This window comes from Prosopis cineraria, unplaced genomic scaffold (assembly GCF_029017545.1).
Source record: "Prosopis cineraria cultivar Desert tree isolate PC_DT_omini unplaced genomic scaffold, ASM2901754v1 PC13, whole genome shotgun sequence".
NCBI classification, from domain to species: Eukaryota; Viridiplantae; Streptophyta; class Magnoliopsida; order Fabales; family Fabaceae; genus Prosopis; species Prosopis cineraria.
Window position 1 is genome coordinate 36,314,334 of NW_026555344.1, and position 20,929 is coordinate 36,335,262.

At 30.6% G+C, this 20,929-nt stretch overlaps 3 protein-coding genes across 5 annotated transcripts; all 3 read left to right on the forward strand.

Moving 5' to 3' along the window:
* The first annotated feature begins 2,202 nt into the window (after positions 1-2,202).
* LOC129290341 (uncharacterized) lies at positions 2,203-6,582 on the forward strand. 3 transcript variants are annotated; one of them, XM_054927089.1, is made up of 3 exons: positions 2,203-3,031; positions 5,576-5,905; positions 6,268-6,582. In XM_054927089.1, the coding sequence occupies exons 1-3, from the start codon at positions 2,520-2,522 to the stop codon at positions 6,302-6,304; spliced, it is 879 nt and encodes a 292-aa protein (XP_054783064.1). In that variant the 5' UTR covers positions 2,203-2,519; the 3' UTR covers positions 6,305-6,582. The 3 variants fall into 3 exon arrangements, with proteins under 3 accessions (XP_054783064.1, XP_054783065.1, XP_054783063.1); XM_054927090.1 differs by having other exon boundaries at positions 6,271-6,582; XM_054927088.1 differs by lacking the exon at positions 6,268-6,582 and having other exon boundaries at positions 2,210-3,031; positions 5,576-6,223.
* Positions 6,583-9,681: 3,099 nt separating this feature from the next.
* Positions 9,682-12,217, forward strand: LOC129290340 (cytochrome P450 714A1-like). The gene is made up of 5 exons (XM_054927087.1): positions 9,682-10,161; positions 10,232-10,458; positions 10,585-10,835; positions 11,108-11,522; positions 11,629-12,217. Exons 1-5 carry the CDS (start codon positions 9,840-9,842, stop codon positions 12,052-12,054), a joined length of 1,641 nt encoding a protein of 546 aa, XP_054783062.1. The 5' UTR covers positions 9,682-9,839; the 3' UTR covers positions 12,055-12,217.
* A 6,364-nt stretch (positions 12,218-18,581) lies between these two features.
* On the forward strand, positions 18,582-20,929 carry LOC129290074 (cytochrome P450 714A1-like). The gene is made up of 5 exons (XM_054926784.1): positions 18,582-18,891; positions 18,982-19,208; positions 19,380-19,630; positions 19,911-20,328; positions 20,429-20,929. Exons 1-5 carry the CDS (start codon positions 18,582-18,584, stop codon positions 20,879-20,881), a joined length of 1,659 nt encoding a protein of 552 aa, XP_054782759.1. The 3' UTR covers positions 20,882-20,929.

The window sequence follows — 20,929 nt, forward strand, 5'->3', positions numbered from 1 at the left end:
ACTTTCAGTGATATTCTCATGTTGTTACATTTCGAAGATTCATTCCATCGTTTTGTTCTTGGTACAAAGATTCGTTCTATCATTTTAATATACAAAAGAAAAACTTTCAATGATTAATTCCTTTTCCTTTCCGCATTCCAATTCCCTAAAAAATCTTTCCAATACATCAAAATGAATGGGCCTTGCGTTTAGCCATCCCCTGACTTTTAGAAATTAAAACTTATTGGGCCGCGCTTAACTGTAATATTAGGCCCAGGTCCAAAGCCATGGGCCTAGCCCGTAATTGCATTAATAAATATTATTTAAACTTAAATTACAAATAATACCCCAAAGCTGGGACAAGATTGTCTCTAACAATATAACACTTTTGAAAAATACAAAAATTACAAACAATAAAGAATAAAAAATCATTTTCAAGTCCGGCACAAGAAATATAACTATAAAAAGTCTCTTGAAATCACAAACTTATTCTAGAGTCCCATGTTTTTTTTTTATTGAAATTGTCAATTGTTGTTGGATATAGTTATTAATTAGTGCTAATTAGTTATCAATTGAACAACTCCATTTACAAATGCTCTTCAATTCAATATTATAAGAATTTTTTTCAAAGTATTATGTTGAAAAATATTAGACATCTTTTGTCTTTGAAAATACAATTAATAATTTATTTTCTAAAAAAATCTTTAATTGGGATGTAATTAATCAAATTTTCTAATTAAGACAACCTAACCTGATAAATATATGAAAAGTGTGCAATTCTAAAAACTATTAATTAACTTAGTCTAAGTGAAATTAAATTAAAAATGTTTTAAAATACTGAGCACTTGAATAATTAATGAGATTTTAAAATAATTTTATAATTTTATGAGACTTTTTTTTTTCGTAATCAATTTTTTTGAGTGGGATCTGAGTTATTTTCCTAATCAACAATAACTGATCAAGAGTAAAACAAACAAGCAGACGGACGAAGAAATCCGGGGAATACAGACCAATGATGAATGTGGTGAGTTGCATCAATTAAGCAGTAGGAGACACGTCGCAATTCCACAAGTATCAATCAAATCATCACCAAACAATTATATATAATATTTAAAAATTTAAAACAATCCTTATGATCATAAAAATAAATTATGCGACTGTTCAGTTTGTATCAATCCCAATTAATCTAATATCATTTCAATTATATCATGATGAATCTTGTTCTGTCTCAAAAATAATCGGGATGAAACTTTATGAGACGTGACAGAAAAGGGACTCAGGAAAGGACGAGACGGGACACGAGATTACTATCAGGACGTCTCATCCTATCCTGTCCCGAATATTATATATATTATTTTTTATTTTAAAAATATACATTAAATATATTAATTATATTAATATAATTTATACTTATATTAATTATATTAATTATAATTTTAATACTTGCAATTCTCATATAAAACTAAAATTTTTTGTATCGATAATTTTAATGATATATAGTAAATAGGGCGATATCTTTTTTTATAATATATTAATATAATTTATTTTTATATCTATTTATTTAATAACTTTTATTTATATCTATTTTTTGTTTTATTATTGGAACAGTAATTAGCTTAGCACATCTCAACTAAAGTAAAAAAAATAATAATTTAATGTTGTATTTGAATTGTTTATTATTGTTACTCTTACAATCTAGAGATCACTTGTAATTGATATTATAATGTGTAGTTGTGATTATTATAATTCAATAATTAATTTTAAATTGTTGTAATTTATGTACCTGTATTGTTTTGATTATAAACTTAATAAATTATATAATTTAAAATTTTAATAAATGTTATTATTCAAATTTTTTTCTAATATTGTCCGATTTATCAAGATGGTAGGGCGTTTTAATCCCATCCCGATTCTTAACAAGACGAGACGGGATGGGACAAGGGTGTCCAGATTCAATTTTATTCCATAAACACTCCTACTTTGTACGATAAAATTTAAAATTTATTTATAACATCCTCTTTGAAAATTTTATAAAACTGAAATGTTTGACAGTGATTCAATTGAAACAAACCATTTTCATTATAGTCCATGAGATATTCATTAAGTTAGTATATTTAAACTAGTCATTGAATCTAAATCTTTTAATGTAATCTCCTTTGCATTATTAGATTGGATCCTAATTAGTTCCATTGCAGCTTTCCTGGAAAATTAAGCCATATCTTTTTCTTGTCCCTATATATAATTATTCTCCTATTTACTTCAAAACAAAACCATCACACCTGATTTCAGGGAAACGCATCCATCAGCATCCAATTTAATAGAACATAAAATCATATTCAAATCAACCCCAAAAACACTCATCCAAAATTCTGCAGATCATCACATCCCGTGGCTCAACAGTACGAATATATGCTCACAACTGATCACAACCGTGAGTGCCTGTGTCTGTGTGTCTGTGTCTGTGTGTGAGAGAGAGTTTACATATATATATATATATATATATATAGCAAATTAGCAATTAAGCAAGCTAGGAAGGTATCATGGAGGATGGCAGAGAAGAGGACGTGCGTGACAGTTTGACAGAGAATGATGATTCGTACATCGAAATAGAGCTGGATTCTTGTGCAGTGGTGGTGCCGACATCAACATGTGGGAGTTCCGAGGAAGAAGACGACAAGATCATGAAGGAGTACGATGAACTGCGCATTTCTATTTCTTCCTCGATTCCGCTCCCCTATGTTCATCAGTGTGTTGTCGACGTTGATTCCTCTGAGGAACATGGTGAGACCAGGGTTGATCCATCAGCTTCAGCTTCAGCTTCAGGTCCACCTTCTCTTACTGCTTCTGCAGATTCAGTTACTCAAAGTGATGATGATGATCATCATCATCAACGCAGAGTCAAATTCGGAGTAGCATTTGATCGGCGATCTAATTTCAAGGTTGATTTCTGGGAAAAGCGTTCATCAGACCATGCAAGCATAACTCTACAAACAAGTGCAACCATGCCTTTTGACTCCTCGAATAACATCGACCAGCGCTCCGCCCATACAAGGTAGCTAGTACATAGTTTTCTCCGTTGCTATTTTCAGTTACCGAGTTACATATGCTCCTCTCCTGCTTTCTATTTAGTTTTCTGATTTTATTTATCGATGTTAACATGTTTTATCAAAATAAAAAAAATTACAATTTATTAATTTAATCTAAAATTTAATAATTTTTTAACTTTATTCCTATTAAATAATCATACTCTAATAATATATTTTTTCTTTTCAGCACTCACTAGAGGACAAATGAAAAAATTTATGATGAAAATTTAATAAAATAGATTATAAATAAAATTAAAAAAATTATCTCTATGCTATATAAATAGAATGAGAGGGAGTATAAAATATAAGACATGAAGTATCTATTTTGATCTTATTTATAAAATATTTTTATGATTTTGTGGTTATTTTTATCTTTTAATTTATTGCCATTAAATGATAAGTATTTATTAACTACTAGAGTATTTTTATGCTTAGAGAGTATGCATATTTAAGAGAGGAATAAATGTGAAAACTTATTAAATTTTTAAATAAAATTAATAAAGGTTATAATTTTTTTTAATTTCAAAGAGTTAACTTATAAATCAGATTAGAGGGAGTATATAAATTATTTCAAACCACCGAAATTTGGAGAAATAATTAAATTATTATTATTTTTAAAAAATTCTCAATTCATCTTTATTAAATGCATCATCTTTAAAATATTTTTATCTCAAATGTAAAATTTTACTTTGCTAATAAAAATTATGAAAAGTAATTAATAATAATTTTTTTAAGCAAGTTAACTTGTACAAATTACTCTTATATATCTGTTGTCTATAAGATGACCTGCGTATAAAAAGGAGCAGTAGTAAACTAGCCTCATGTGAGTCTGACGCTGACCGATAATCATAGGGAGAATTTAAATGAAAGACCATTTACCAAATTTATTTATATTTGAAGTCCCTAAATTTTTAAATTTTACTATAATTTAAGGTATTGATTTGATATTAAAATTTTAAGACAAATGATAATATTGCCCCTCCTTTAAATTAATATTAGAACTTTCCTATTTTACTTGTTAATTGCTATACTTAACTTGTTTTTATTTTAGATATTTAAATCATTGGAAGATAACTTGTTGATTCATATACTATATATTGTTCATTTACTTGATTTCATTCTAGAAAAATAAACAAATGAAGTAGGATAATTAACAATATTCAGTAAGCAAAAAAACAAGTGAAGTAGAAAAATTCTTATATTAATTTAAAAAAAGGTAATTTTTTCATTTTTTTCATAAATTTAATATTAAATTAGTACTCCTAGACAACTGTGAAATTTTAAAAATTTAGGTGCTTTGAATATAATTAAGTATAGTCAAGGAATCTTTATAGAAATGCTCCCATAATTATTTTCCAAACTAACCCATGACCTTTTAGGTTTTTTTCCTTGTTAGATAAAAGTGCATTTTTGTCTTAAAAGTATTTTTTGAGAATTACCTAATATCTTAAACTATTGGTTGAAATAAGTTTTTCTTTAAAGTAATTAAAATAGAACATTGTTATCCTTACCATCAAATTTCCAATGTTTATTGTTAGAAAATGCTATTTGGGGATTCCAATGTTAACTGTTAATGGGCAAGGACAATTGTTTTAAGAGCAAAATTACTCTGGCCAATTGTTTTGGATGTTAGGTGTTTCTTAAAAAAATCCTTCAAAAGCCAATAAACATTTACCCTTTGTATTTTTAATCATACAAGTATTTTCTATTTTCCCAATCTTTTTTGTGCCATTCTGGTAAGGATATGATGACGTCTAAAAGAAACTGTCTTGGTGTTCATGTAGAAGCAAGCTCTTGTATTCTTTTCTTGCCATTACCATGGTTTAAAAATATGCATGTAAATGTTTCATGCCATTTTTAAGGTTGTATACTTTTATTGCATATTTAAAAAAAATATATCGAAAACATTATTATAGAACCTAAATTTTATGAAAAGTGTTTAATACATAGAAAAAGATATTTTGATGAAAGGATTAGTCATAAAATCACACATTCAAGAGATTATTTTTATATTAAATATTTCTTACACATATTATATCAATATATTCTTATATAACAAAGTTTTAGGGATGAGAGTAAATTGGACATAAACTGTATTAATCTTGAAAATTTTTTTAATTCTAAAACAAAAAAAAAAAACACTACCTAATTTATTTGTGTTAGGTCAGATTTGTTTTTTTTTTTTAGAAGAAAAGTGGTAATGGCTTCAATATAAGCTCCATGACTTAGCCCTAATTTCCCCTTATATAATTATATAGAGCTTCAAGTTGGTTTTTTGAGCGAGAGAAGAGAAGAAAGGGGGGGGGGGGGAAGTTGAGATGTAGGTTATGGGAAGAGCATGAGTTTAAAGGAAAAGTTCATTTGAAAAAAATCCCTTGAATTTATAAACTCACTTTTCTTAAGAGGCTTCTCCATGTGAGATTCATGAATCATAACAATGATCTTATATTTAAAGATTGAATGAGAAATTAAGAGTATAGTCCTATTGAATTTGCATGTCACCGTACCAGGAAAGAAGGAAGCATGACAAGACGAAGAAACTGTGGGATTATAATGAAGATTCTGATAAAGTTTCGAGGCATAAGACTGCCAACACTGATATCATCCCTTGTGAAGCCACCAAGACCACCATGCCAAGACACCATCATCAGTAAAGGAAACAGCAGAAAATATTACAGAAACAATATTCTACCGTGCTATCATCATCACCATCATCATCAGAAGAAGAGCAAGAACATGGTGATTAATAATAATCCCTCATCATCACAAGAAGAAGAAGCCACAGGGAGGAATGCGGGATCTTTCAGAAGCAATACCAGCAGAAGATCATCATGGAATAGGTCAGTGGTGGAGATTGATTTGAGTGCACTTAAAGGCATGTTCAGTTCTATTGGTACCAATAAGAGGAAAAGTTGCTCCACTGTGTCTTCTTGTCACAATTCACCAATTCATGAAGGCTTTTCTTTCACTTGTAGTAGCTCTGATAATTCCATTCAGGCTGCTATTGCTTACTGTAAAACTTCATTTGGACAAACTTCTGATTTTTCCTTCTGAGAATTTCATTTCATTTCCCTCCTTCATTACTGCTATGTCTGATATATATTGGGTGTTAAATATATCTTAATCGCATACAAACAAGTGTGTGGTTTTTGGTTCTATTCATTGTGTCATATAAATTACATTAGTTTACCATTTTTTTCAGTAGATATAATCAAAGGATCACTTTGGAGCATCAATAGCAAAAAATGGAACATTTCGACAATCAACAAAGGGCCGCACCAAACTTGAATGACTGGTTTAGCTGCAAACAGGACCTTAAAGTGAAAACTTCAAGCATCCTAAACTGGAGTTTTCTATAGTGAAAACTTTAGAGAACTATTACTTTATTTTCAGCTTTATATATATATATATATAAAATTAGTTAGTGAGCCCAACATAGACATGAAGAGCCATTCCACACAACCTACGTGGAAATATGATCTAAGAGGCTTTGCAAATTTTGAGCCACCAGCTTAAGGATACGTCAAGAACTTTTTCGTGAGACGGGTTTGATATTCTAAACTTTTTTTGAAAGTAATGTCGCTCTGAAACTTTAATAGAGGGTACAATATCACCCACAGTTAAATTTAGAAAACATTGACCGCTAAAAATAAAATTTGACGAACTGAGAGGACAGGTGTCAAGTGGGTAGGAGGGCCATGGCTGTTGCGACTGAGACACAGATCACAGCAGACATGGAATATGCAGGGGGAGGGGGATTGACTGTTTCGAGCAATCTGAGGATATTGCAGAGGCAAGCATGCAGGAGGAAGAAGAAGCTTGATTCTAATTCCATCGAGGGATTCCAGTTGGGTCTCCCTGTGAATCAATTCCTCTCCATCAGGTAGGCGCCCTTCTCACTTGTTATAAATATGGTTTTCTTTTCTTTGGCCTGAATAATAAATGTGGTTAAAACTGAGTATTATAAACCGGAAAGAACAGCCAATCCTTGTCTATCGCCTCCACCTCCCTCGAAAATAAAAGACAGACTAAGAAAAGAAGGAAGACCAGAAGCGAGGCAGTAAATTACTAAATGGTGAAGGAATCAAATTCAAATCTGCTTCAGGAACTGTTGGAGGATATACTCTCAAGGCTTCCTAAAACAAATCATTGTCGCGATAAGTGAATCCACAAGTTCTGGTACGCTGTCTTCACCGACCCCATTTTCCAAGCTCTTCTTCATCTGTCTTAATTGAACCATACCCACTTGACACCTTTCCTTCAGTTGATTAAATTCTATCTTTAACAATATTTTTTCAATTTAATGTGAAATTGCACCACGACATTGTTTCAAAAAAAAAAAAAAAGATACCAGTCACTACTTTAAAAAAAAAATTAGGACATTTTTACCCTTTTAACTCATAAATGCTTCATAGTAAAAGAAAGATTATAAATCTCAAACAATGTATTTGCTTCAAAAAAAGAAAAATCTCAAACAATGTCAAGGGAAAACACTCACCTTTATTCAATTCAAATTTCTAAAACCGAGGTCTATTACAATGATAGTTGGATGGCGTAAATCAACTTTAACATTTTTCAACCATTTTTCCTCACTTGTATTTGAATCTTACTCTATGGTTGCCGCTGCCCCCGTCAGATACAATTTTCTTTTATCACCTCCCATAGCCCCACGAGATCGTTATCATGCAAACGGAAAGAAACAAGTGAACATTTTATTTTCCAAAGTCATTCTCAGTTATTATATAATAAACCAAGTCAAGACGTTATTGCATCAAACAAACATATCCATTCGTCGTGAATTTTTAACTGTATAATCACGTGGCTAAAGAGTTATTCTAATTTTTTTTAATATTTTAAATGAAGAGGATACAACAACCACGCGCGCGCGCGCACAAATGGGTATGGACCTTCATGCATGAAATGAAAGTGCCGGCAATTGCCCTCACTGTATAAGAAAAAAAAAAAATTATGCCCGGAAAAAAGTCAATTAAACTCCCTAGCTAAAAATTTCCAACTGCCCCCATCCTAAAAAAAATCATTTGGCCTCTTAAAATTTTCACTCTTCCCCCTAAAAATTATTTGATATAGAAATTTATCTTCATATAATAACTTTAAATAAAGATAGTTTTAGAATGGAGGCAACAATAATTTTAAAAAATAACTTTCTCTAATTGTTCAAATAAAAAATTTTATCACAAAGAATTTCTATACTATACAAAGGAAAGTAGATAAATTTTATTTAATAAATAAAAAATTTGAAGAAAGTATTATTTTCTAATATTATAAAAATTTTGATTGTATGAAAACAATATTATTTTTATATTATTATAATTGTATATTTATGACGTTAATAAATTCTATCTATAGTCTAATTTAATAAATATTAATATTTATTTTAAGTGCAATTCATTGATTAAATTTTTCTGAATCCGTCACTATATTTATATAAGGTCAGCCCTATTTTCTTCTTCTTTTTTTCATTTTTAAAATTCAGAAAAGGTTACAAAACTCAGTTTTAACTTTTATCTACCCGCAAAGCATATTCCTTACACAACCAGCCAAGAACCCGAGTACTGACAGCCAGGACGAGTGACAATTTTTATCTTATAACGTGGGTCTCTTGTTATATATAATATAAATAACAATATTATAATATATAATCACAATCATAACGTACAGCCACCACCTATTGAAATAAAAAAATTACATAATCTTTTTTAAATAATTGTCAAACAATCTATTATATAAGAGGCCAAACAAAATATACGCAGTTGATTCAAGTAATCTATAAAAAAATTTCAATCTAGGCCCGTTGACCATACATAATGAAAAAGAAAGTCCCTTGAAATATGAAGTTTTACTATAAATCAAGAGTAGTTAAATAAAATTAAAATGCAAATTAAAATTATCTCATTGTCCTTAGTGGCTTAACCCAGATAAGAGACACTTGCAAATTTTTTACATTGAAGTTGTTTATTTTTCATACTAAATAGTTAATTTTTGTATCAAAATTGTCTGTGTGCATAATTTCACTTAATTTTATTCTTAATGCTATTATCATGATAAAAAAAGTAACAAATTTTTCATATGTAATTGTTCATTGCCCACACGAAAGTAGCTATTTTTTTTAGAAGTTGTTTGTATGTATAACTTCACTTATTTTTATTCTTAATGCTATTATCATGATAAAAATAGTTACAAATTTCTTATATTGAAATTGTTCATTTCCTATATTGAAATGGTTAATTTTTTTACAGGAGTTGCTGGTAACATAGCATTATTTGTTTTTATTCAAACTATTGTTATCATTGTAAATAAAGTTGTAAATGTCTCATATTAAATCTTTTCATTTTCCATTGTCAAGTGGTCAACTTTTCTACTAAAATTGTTTATACGCACAGCTAATTTTCCACTAGGGATAAGAAGATAATTTTAATTTGCATTTTAATTTTGTTTCCCTATTCTTGGTCTGTAACGAAATTTCTGATTTTAAAGGAATATCTTTTTTATTATGTTTGGTCAAGGAGTAAATTTCCCAATAATCGAAGTCGCCTGAAAGAAAATAACCTAAATCAAATATTAACACTTTCTGCTCATTGTTATAACGAGTTTGAAATTTTGGTCAACGGATGAAATCAAATGCGAATTTTCTCAGCTCATGCAAACGACTCTGAAACTCTTTACCCAGAAAAAGACACTGAACCATGAGTTGTCCTTCCAGCATACAAGGTAGCCAATAACTAAAAGCGAGGTGTTACTAAACTGAGCTGTTAGATGAGAGGGGCAGAGAGAGAGATGGAAGGCGGTGAAGAGGCATGGCAATGGCAGATGAAGGAGATGGTTTGGTCGGTGGCAGCCATAGCGATAAGTTGCACAGTTCTGATAATATGGCAGAAGCTGTGGTTGAAGCCCCAAAGGATACGATCAGTTCTTCATAAGCAAGGCATAACAGGGCCAACAGGGTCCTTCCTTTTGGGTAATCTCTCTGAGATTCAAAAAATCCAATCACAGATCTCCAATCTCTCCTCTTCCTCAATTCCAGACCAATGGGTTCACTCTCTCTTCCCTTTTCTGCATCAATGGAGGAAACAATATGGTATGTGTCTCGCTATCTTAATCTCAATATGTATATGTATGAGGTATATGAATATGAAGATGGTGATCAGGTCCAATATTCCTGTATTCTACTGGAAATAAGCAGCATCTGTATGTGGGAGATCCAGGATTGCTCAAAGAGTTGAATCTGACAAGAAGCTTGGATCTTGGTAGGCCTTCCTATTTGTCCAAGGCTTTGAAACCTATGCTGGGATATGGCATCATCAGAGCTAATGGGCACAACTGGTCTTTCCAAAGAAACCTTATTGCTCCTCAATTTTTCATCTCCAAGATTCAGGTCAATTTCTAGTTTCAATTTCACTCTATTTTTACTATTCTCAAATTTGGCAAAAATTTGACAAACTTTTTGTGTGCAGTAGTGGACTGAATAGTGAATACTGAATAGTTGCTGTGGAATTTACAGAACATGGTGGGTTTTATGCAAGAATCTACGAAGGAAATCATGAGGAAATGGGAGAGGTGTATAACAGAAAGTGGAGGGAAAGCTGCTGAGATTGTGATTGATGATGATTTGAAGGCTCTTACAGCTGATGTCATTTGCAAAGCTTGTTTCGGAAGCTCTTATGCGCAGGGCAATCAAATTTTTGCTAAGCTCGCTGCCTTGCAAGCCGCTCTTGCAAAACCAAACCTACTGTTTGGATTTGCAAACCTCAGGTTTCACTTCTAGCTTCCTTACTATTTAGTTATAATCTAGTGTAATCCACAAATCCTCTATCAAAACTGCAAAATCAAGAGACCTATAAGCAAAAAAAGAGTAACAGAGCGCACACACAGTGACACAGGATTTTCATCAAACAGGTTATAGTTGCAAGTGGATGGCTGAAAAGTTATTCACCCTTTATCCATTTAGAACCATGATTTAAATTCGTATCAGATTCATCAACACAATATAATTAATGAGTACATCTGTGTGTGTGTGTGTTTAGATTTCTTCCGACCCAGGAAAACAGAGAGATACGGAGGTTAGAGAAAGAGTTCGAGAAGCTAATACTGAACGTGATTGAAGATCGTAAGCTGGAAAACCAAAGGCTTGTAAATGAGAATCGAAAGGACCTCTTACAGTTAATGATTGACAGTGCTGTTGACGCCGATCTCAGTGGATGGGGAATCCTAAAGAAGCTGAGACGCAAACGCAAAACCACAAAACTGATTGTGGATATGTGCTCCAACATCTACTTTGCAGGATCAGAGACCACTGCTCTCTCGGTTACATGGACGTTGATTCTTCTAGCCATGCATCCTCACTGGCAAGAACGTCTTCGATCGGAGATTCTTGATACCTTCTCGAACATGTCGCCTCATAGCTTCCAAGACACCGAAAAATTTCGAAACCTGAAACAAGTTAGTACCCTTCTCCTAAATGGAATAATCAATTTCCAGCTGATTCATGAATAAATGTATAAATTCAAGCATTTCTGATAGTGGTGAACAAATAATGTTGTGGTAGTTAACAATGGTGATTCAAGAGAGCCTGCGCCTGTACTCACCGGGAATAATAACATCGAGAGAAGCATTGGAAGACATAAAGATAGGTGAAGTGGTGGTCCCAAAAGGAACAAACATATGGATCTTCATGCTTGCACTGCACAGAGATGCAGAGATCTGGGGAGAAGATGCTGACGAGTTCAGGCCAGAGAGATTCGAAGGAGGGGTTGCAGAAGCTTGCAAGTACCCACAAGCATACTTACCATTTGGATTTGGAAGTCGGATCTGTGTAGGCCAGAATTTTGCTTTGATAGAGGTCAAGATAATGCTGTCGCTGCTTCTGTCTAACTTCTCCTTCTCCATTAGCCCTAATTATCGCCATTGTCCCTGCTTCAAAATGCTCTTGATGCCCAAATATGGTGCACCCCTCATAGTTACCAAGCTCTAGTTTATATTGTGGATCAACTGTATAATAAATAATCGCGCGCGCTCTCTCTCTGTTGTGCGCGCGCGCAAGCTTTGTAACCCTACGAAACTCGATAGAAATTAGGGAAATTACGATTCTGCTCAAGTAATTTGAAGTTTTAAACACAATAAGGTGTTATATTTCACATGTTTTTTTATGGGAAATTAATAATAAAAATTTTTCTCAAATATATAATTAATAATTTAATCTTTTAAAATGTCATAATTTTTTTAAAATTTTTAAAATTTTTTTATTATTAATAAATTTATGTAAATTATTAAATTACTCTTATTGAAAATAAATGATTCACAAATTTTGTTTAAATATTCACAACTTTTTTTTATATTCACAACAATGCAACAGTAAATAAGAAATTAATATATGAAATTGAGATTTGTTATTACATGATTATAAATATTTAAACAAAGCTTATAAATTATTTATTTTTAATAAGGATAATTTAATAATTTATATAAATTCATTAATGAAAGACAAGTCCTTAAAAACTTCAAAGAAATTATTGCATTTAAAAGGACCAAATTATTATTTATACATTTCAGGGAGATTTTATTCTCATTTTTCCTTTTTTTTTATAGGGTTAATGACAGAAAATCTATTTAAATTATATCAATGATAGATTGGTTCCACAAAATATAATAATTCCTCTAGAGTCTTAAGGGATATTTTTGTCGTTAGGGAGTTATAGGAAATGACACTTTTGCCTTTTATTCAAATTAAAAAAATTCATAACTTTTCATTCACAATTTTTGTTTATATATTAACAACTTTTGTTTTTAAATTTACAACAATTTAATAGTTATTCATAAGTTTTGATCTGCAGGTCTTGATATGTATCGGATGTTGAAAATTCACAACTTTTATTCATGTAATAATAACTTTTGTTTCTAAATTCGTAACAATTTAATAGTTATTTACAAGTCCTAATCTATAAGTCCTAATGTGCATCAAGTGTTGAAAATTCGCAATTTTTCATCACAATTTTTATTCTTATATTAACAATTTTTATTTCTAAATTTATAGTAATTCAATAGTCATTCACAACTCCTCATTTGCAGGTCTTAATATGCATCGAGTGTTAAAAATTCACAACTTTTTTCCTATATTAACAATTTTTATTTTTAAATTCACAACAATTCTATAGTTATTCTTAACTCTACATATATAAGTCTTAATATACATCAGGTGTTAAAAATTTATAACTTTTTATTCATAATTTTTATTTTTATATTAACAACTTTTGTCCCTAAATTCGCAACAATACAATGATAAATTATAATTTATCAATACCATCTATAAATTCACTAAATTAGCAAGAATAAATTACCAATCTATTTCAAGAAATAACAACTTTTTTATTTTAAATAATATAAAAACCTTAAAAAGTGACAACTATTTAAGATTTTGTTGTCAATTGCATGATTTACAACTTACATCAAAATATCCAACAATCCTTTTGACAAAAATATATGAAAGGTTGAATCAATAGCCATTCATCAACATGTCTATTTTTCAAATATCATAATCACATATTTATTATATTTTCTATAATAACAACTTTTTTTTATATTCACAATTTTATATTGGCCATTCACAACTTTGATTTATGCATTTACAACACAACTAAAAGTGATATATCATTTATCATTTATCTATGAATAAGCATTCACACCCACATACAATAGAGAAAATAAAGACCTCAATCATGAAGAGAAAATGAAGACATCAATTATTTACACACATTGACCTACATCAATTTTAACTATCACACATGAAAAGAGAAATTTTCAAGGAGGAGAGAAAATTTACCCACATACAGCACAACTAACAGAGGAAGAATAATTGCTTACATATATCAATATGCAGCAGCTCAATAAAATAAATCACCCTTGTATAAAAACTCAAAAAGAAATAAGACAAATGAGAAGGAGAAAGAGAAGACAAAGATAAACCAGAAGAACGGCACGAGGAAGAGAAGAAAATGAAAACAAAAGGATGAAGCAGAGTCAAGAATGAGCGAAAATGACTCTGCATTGAAACTTTGAATTTTTATTTTTTTTGATAGCAATTTGGTCATTTCTTTAAATTTCCTAATGATAGAAACATCCTATGGAACTTCAAAAGAATTATGCCATTTCGTGGGACCAATCTATCATTTACATATTTAAATGAAATTTTTTGTTATTTTTTTCTTTTTTATATGAGTGTATGATTATTGCATCAAATTCAAACATCGCTAGACCTCATTGGGAGTAGCTCTTTCAAAAACATTTTTTATATTTAGATATAGTCAAATATGATATTTTATACTTAAATAGTCATAGCCCATTTCACTAAGACCAACTTTAATTGGTTATATTTATATTTTACATATTCTTAATTGAAATTGTTAATTATTACTAGATAATTGTTAGTTATTATTATGTCAACTAAATAATTTTGTGATATTATTATCTTGTGGAACTTAAGAATAATTAGTCCCATACTATTACTAAGTACATGGTGATCATTTATCCTTATGACTCGAGAAAGATTCAAGAGAAGCGTGTTGCACTTATACGCAACAACAATGGCAAACCTCTTATTTTATTAAATGAGTTCGATAACTTGAATTACATTACATATATACAATATATATATATATATATATATACTTCTTTCGATCCTATTTTATAAGTCATATTTACCAACCTCACCAATATCAATGCAACAACAGTGTAAAAAATAATTATAAATGAAATTCCAAAACTAACCTTCAAATAAAAAATCAAAAAGTAATCCAAACAATATAATATTATTTTTTAAATAATTCTTTTTCATAATACTGTACAGAAAAAGTGGATGGTAAGAGAAAAAGCTGAAGACAGAGTGAGAGAGAGAGCATACCAGCTGAATGAAGATAGAGTAAAGTGAATGGACATTTTTAGAATTTCATTTTGAAATGGAAAGTCCTCAACTGTCAGTCACTTATAATATGAATCAAGTATATCTTCTAAAAACGGTCTTATAATGTGGACTGGATGGAGTATATGACATCTTTTAATATATGTAACACATTCTATATGTATATATATAACATCTTTTAATGTATGTGGCAAATTCTAATTGCTCGCCTTATATTCGTAGCAATTAAGTACAAATCAAAATGTTTTCTAGAAGCCAAAGGATTTTATTCATAATTTTATATTCTAAAATAATTATTTAGTGTACACAGAATGGCTCTTACAAAGTTTAAGGTGGTGAAAGGTGTGCTTGAATTAAAAGTTATGAAAAGGGAGAATGATGCTTAAGTTTCAATTGAATTATTTTATTTCAGTAAAGTCTCAACGAAATTTAAAATGCAAAAAGAAATCTCTTAATCCTTCATTGATCTTTTAACTAAATTTTAAACTTCCAGATTTGTAACATATTTTTTGAAATTTGCAACTCAGTTTTTCAATTTAATTTAAGAACACAATTTTTTTAATAAAAAACACAAAATTTTAACATTAAATTTTATAAGATTGTTTATTCACTTTTCAAGAATTTGTAATTTATTCTCTCAAATTTGCAACTTTATCTACCATAATTTGTAACTTTGTATCCCAATTTTATTTATAAGTATAATCTCAATATTTATTTTTATCATGAGAAATTATTTATTCAGTTCCAATAATTTACAATTTACTTTACCTAATGTGCAATTTCATTTACCTTGGTATACAGCTTGGTTCCAAATATCATTTAGAAATTCATGAATAAATTTTTTTAAATAAAATTAATATTGAAAGTTTGTGTTTATAAATAAAATTGAGATATCAAGTTGCAAATATGAAAAAATAAGTTACAAATACCTATAGCTCAAAAAATAACATTATAAATTCAAGGTTGAATCTTGAATTTTTAAATATAATTTGGAACTTGAATTGCAAACTAACATAAATGGAAAACTATAGAGTGAAAGTTGCAAAGTCTTAAAATTGAATACGTAATTTCTCATGAGAAAAATAAATATTGAGATTGTGTTCATAAAAAAAAAATTGAGATATGTAGTTGCCAATCATAGTGCATGAAGTTGCAAATCTAAGAGAGTAAGTTGTGAATTCTTAGAAATCGAACAAATAATTTTACAAAATTTAATATTAATTTTTTTATAAAAAATTGTGTTCTTAAACTCAATAGAAAATTGAGTTGTAAATCAAAGTAGAAGGAGTTGCAAAATCAAAAAAATAAGTTGTAAACTTATAAGTTTAAAATTTTGTCTAAAGATCAATTAAGGACCAAGAGAATTCCTCCATATTTTGAAATTCATTGAGATTTTATTGGAATAAAATAATTTTTTTAGGACTTAAGTGTCATTCTCTAGTATAAAAATAGAGTTAAGATAAACTAAAGTTCAAGGAGATGGAGGATTAATTGCAAGCTAGTGGATTAGCATTAGAATATTTTGAAATATTAAAAATTGTTAAATTACAAATTAGCCCCTAAATTATTAATCTAGAAACATGAGGTCTTGAACTTGTTTTTAATATAATGTTTTCCTTCAACTTTTTAAAATGGTGCAATATGACCCTTATTGTTAACAAATATTAATTTTAATCATTAGTTGATCAAGAAAATTATAGAGAAGGACTTCAAAATTACATAAAAATTCTTCTTTTGTTGTATTTTTGGGTCCTTATTCATAATTTTATTGGTCATTGTTTAATTTTTTTTTTGTAATTTTTTTATGAACTAACGATCAAAATTAATTTTTATTAACAGTTAGGGTCATGTTACACCATTTTGAAAAATTTAAAGAGAATAGTGACAAAAAAATAAGTTTAGAACTCCAATTATTCCTGAACCTATAATTTAGAATTAATTTACCATTTAACCCTATTAAAAAATATAACATCCTGTATTGTTAAATAGAGTGGCTCAAATTAAATCAAAATTTTCATAAAACTTGAGAGACTAAAATTACATTTAAAATAAATTAAACTTCAATTCCTACCTAAAACCTTTTGGATTTGTTCCAGTTTTACGTCCTCTAAAATTATCCGTTGAACATATAATTTGGAAAAGTTAGGACAAGTGTGACCAAATAGATGTAGCAGGCTACTAGCTAGATTCATGTACACTCTCATTCCAAGCAAGGAAAATACGGACATATTTTAGCAATAATCGCTTAGGAAAAAAAAAAAAACACGTTGACCACATTGTCTTTAAGATGTTATTCGCCCTCACTAGTTGCCACAGAAGTAATAACGCTAGGTTTTTGGAGGAAGAGGAAGACGAATTTTTTTTTTTTTACCAGTTGAGGAAGACGAATTTGACTTGTGATTTTCTTGATCTGTTGGCCTAATCTACTGCTACCAAAATCATGGGCATTTAATTAGCCATTAATCAAATTCAAATTTAAATTATGGTGAATTTGAAATTTGGATCCCTTGCGTGTAGCAACTACAGGCATTGGACGCATATACCCACATAGCAAAATCAATTCTGTCCTTTAAATTAAGGGCTTAGAGAATCTTGTCACAATCAAAATTAGGAAACATTGAATTTAAATTCATTTAAATATCTTAAATAATTTCACGTATAGTGAATGTATATCCCATTTCCCACCTAAAATATAAATTTTTCTTGAACAATTCAAAATTTCCACAGTTCTTTTACAATGTCAAATTTCTTGCCTATTGTTGGTAAAAAATCTTCCTTCATTTCTTATGATATTGAGCAACCTATGAAGGAAAAAAACAATAGTATAATTCCACTCCTAAATAATATATAATATAAACTTATCTATCATAATACAAAAAGCATAATAGAAAAGATAGATGCAAAATAACATAATATCTTATAAAAAAATAATATAGGCACGCACTGTTTAAAAAGTTTTGAATTTTAGGCAAGAAATAAGGTACATATTCACTACGTGATGTTATTTAGAAGATTCGGATAAATTAGGATTTAGTATTTCCTCATGTTACTTGCAACAAGATTCTCCAAACTATTAATTAAATATAAAAGAAAAATAATCAATTCACAATTTAAAAAAAATTAGTTAATCCTATCAATTATGTCTAAAATTGAAAAGTTTGAACTAAAACGCCCCTTATAATTAATCTTACTTTTTTCTTTAATTTAATGATATTATCCGGTTACGAGAGGCAACTGGAGAAAAATGAAAAAAAAAATGCTTCTAGAAATTTGTATTTTTACTTATAAAAGAAAATAATGGTGTGCACGGTGGTTTCTCTTAGTGATAAAAAAACAAAGGGAGTAAGTTACTGGTTGGACAAGAAGAGGATTGGATATTGATACATGAATCTTTTTAAATGCATTAATATACTTACATAGTCAACCATATATATGAACATAATTCTAAATACATGTATTTATGACATTCATTAAATGAATGTATTTTGCTCTACGGTGTCAAGTATAAAAGCAGGGGAGGCGTCACTAAGCTCAGCTGTTACATGTGTAAGAGTGATATATATATATATAGAGAGAGAGAGAGAGAGATGGAAATTGGTGAAGATGCATGGCAATGGCAAACAAAGGAGATGGTTTGGTCAGCGGTTGCCATAGCGATGAGCTGCTTAGTATTGACAATATGGGAGGTTCTGTGGTGGAAACCTCAAAGAATCCGATCAGCTTTTAAGAAGCAAGGGATCGATGGACCAATCCCTTCCTTCCTTTCGGGAAATCTCTCTGAGGTTCAACGCATGCAATCACAATACTCCAAGCTCACCTCTCCAACCTCAACATCATTCTCAGATCAATGGTTTTGCTCTCTCTTCCCATATCTCCAACAATGGAGGAAACAATATGGTATATCTCTGCGTACTCTTCATCTGAATGTGTATTTATGAAAGTTACATGAATATGAGTGTGTGTGCGTGTGTGCGTGAAAATGATCAGGTCCAACATACCTGTACTCTATTGGAAATAGGCTGCATCTGTATGTGGGAGATCCAGAAACGATCAAAGAGTTGAATCTGACAAGGAGCTTGGACTTGGGTAAGCCTTCCTATTTGACCAAGCCTTTGAAACCGATGCTGGGAGATGGCATCATCAGAGCTAATGGACAACATTGGTCCTTCCAAAGAAACCTTATCGCTCCTCAGTTTTTCCTCTCCAAGATTCAGGTTAATTTCTACATTTACTTTCACTCTATTTTTGTTTTCAAATGAAAGAGACTCAACAATCAAAACTAAATGCTATTTGAAGATATAGTAATGGGAAAAATATGGAGCTCACTCTTGGCGTTTTTTTTTTAATGAAAAAGTGATTTTATATGGTTGTTATGGAATTTACAGAAAATGGTGGATTATATGGAAGAATCTACAAAGGAAATCATAAGGAAATGGGAAAGGATTATAATAGAAAATGGAGGCAAAGTTGCAGAGATTGTGATTGACGATGATTTGAAGGCCCTCACAGCTGATGTTATTAGCAAAGCGTCTTTCAGTAGCTCTTATGCTCAGGGCAATCAGATTTTCTCTAAACTCGCTGCTTTGCAAGCCGTTCTTGCTAAACCCAACCTTTTGTTTGGGTTTTTAAACCTCAGGTTTCATTTTTCTAGCTTCCTTCTTGTCAATCTATGTTTTTGCAGTATATTTCATTCATAGTTCACAAATCCTCTCCCTAAAATACAAATAAAACAAACTCACAAGTTGAAAGACTTTTGTCAAACAAGTGATAGGCACTTGTAAGTGACTAAAAAATTAAGCACCCTTCATTCACTCATGAAACCAGTAGTTGCTAAAATAACAAGAATATTAATAACTTTTGATCGAGTATAGAGTATTTATCAATTCAGTATAATCAATGAGTATATACGTGTGCAGATTTTTTCCCACCAAGGAAAACAGAGAGATTTGGAGGCTGGAGCAAGAGGTAGAGAAGCTAATACTGAAAGTGGTTTCTGATCGTAAGCTGGAAAACCAAAGGTATGGAAATGAGAATCAAAAGGACCTATTACAGTTAATTATTGACAGTTCCGCAAACGCCAAAAATCAAAGTGGATCTGGAATCATGAAGAAGCTAAGGCACAAACACGAAACTAAGAAATTGATTGTGGATATGTGTAAGAACATATACTTCGCAGGATCGGAGAGCACTGCAGTTTTAGTTACCTGGACGTTGGTTCTTCTGGCATTTCATCCTGAGTGGCAAGACCGTCTTCGATCGGAGATTTCTAATACCTTCTCCGACATGTCACCTCACTGCTTTCGCGACGCTGATAATTTTCGAAAACTGAAACAAGTTAGTATCCTTGATCTCCTCCCTTAAAATTAATCGAACAAGGATTATAAGTTCCGATCATGTACTTGAAACTTGCCGAATAACAATAATATTATGGCAGTTGACGATGGTGATTCAAGAGAGCCTGCGTCTGTACTCACCAGGAATAACAACATCGAGGGAGGCATTGGAGGAGATGAAGCTAGGCGAATTGGTAGTGCCAAAAGGAACAAACATATGGATCTTGACACCTGCAATGCACAGAGACAAAGAGATCTGGGGAGAAGATGCGAGTGAGTTTAAGCCTGAGAGATTTGAAGGAGGAGTTTCAGAAGCATGCAAGTATCCACAAGCATACCTACCGTTTGGACTCGGAAGTCGAATCTGTGCAGGCCAACACTTTGCATTGACAGAAGCGAAGATTGTGCTGAGTCTTCTTCTGTCCAGCTTCTCCTTCTCCATTTCGCCTAATTATCGCCATTGTCCTTCCTACAGAATGGTGTTGGTGCCCAAATATGGAGCACCCGTCCTTGTTACCAAGCTGGAAGATGAAATCCTGCAAATAAAACAATAGGCTAAATGTGGCTTTCCTTTATTTTATAATAAAGTGTCTCTTAATTTA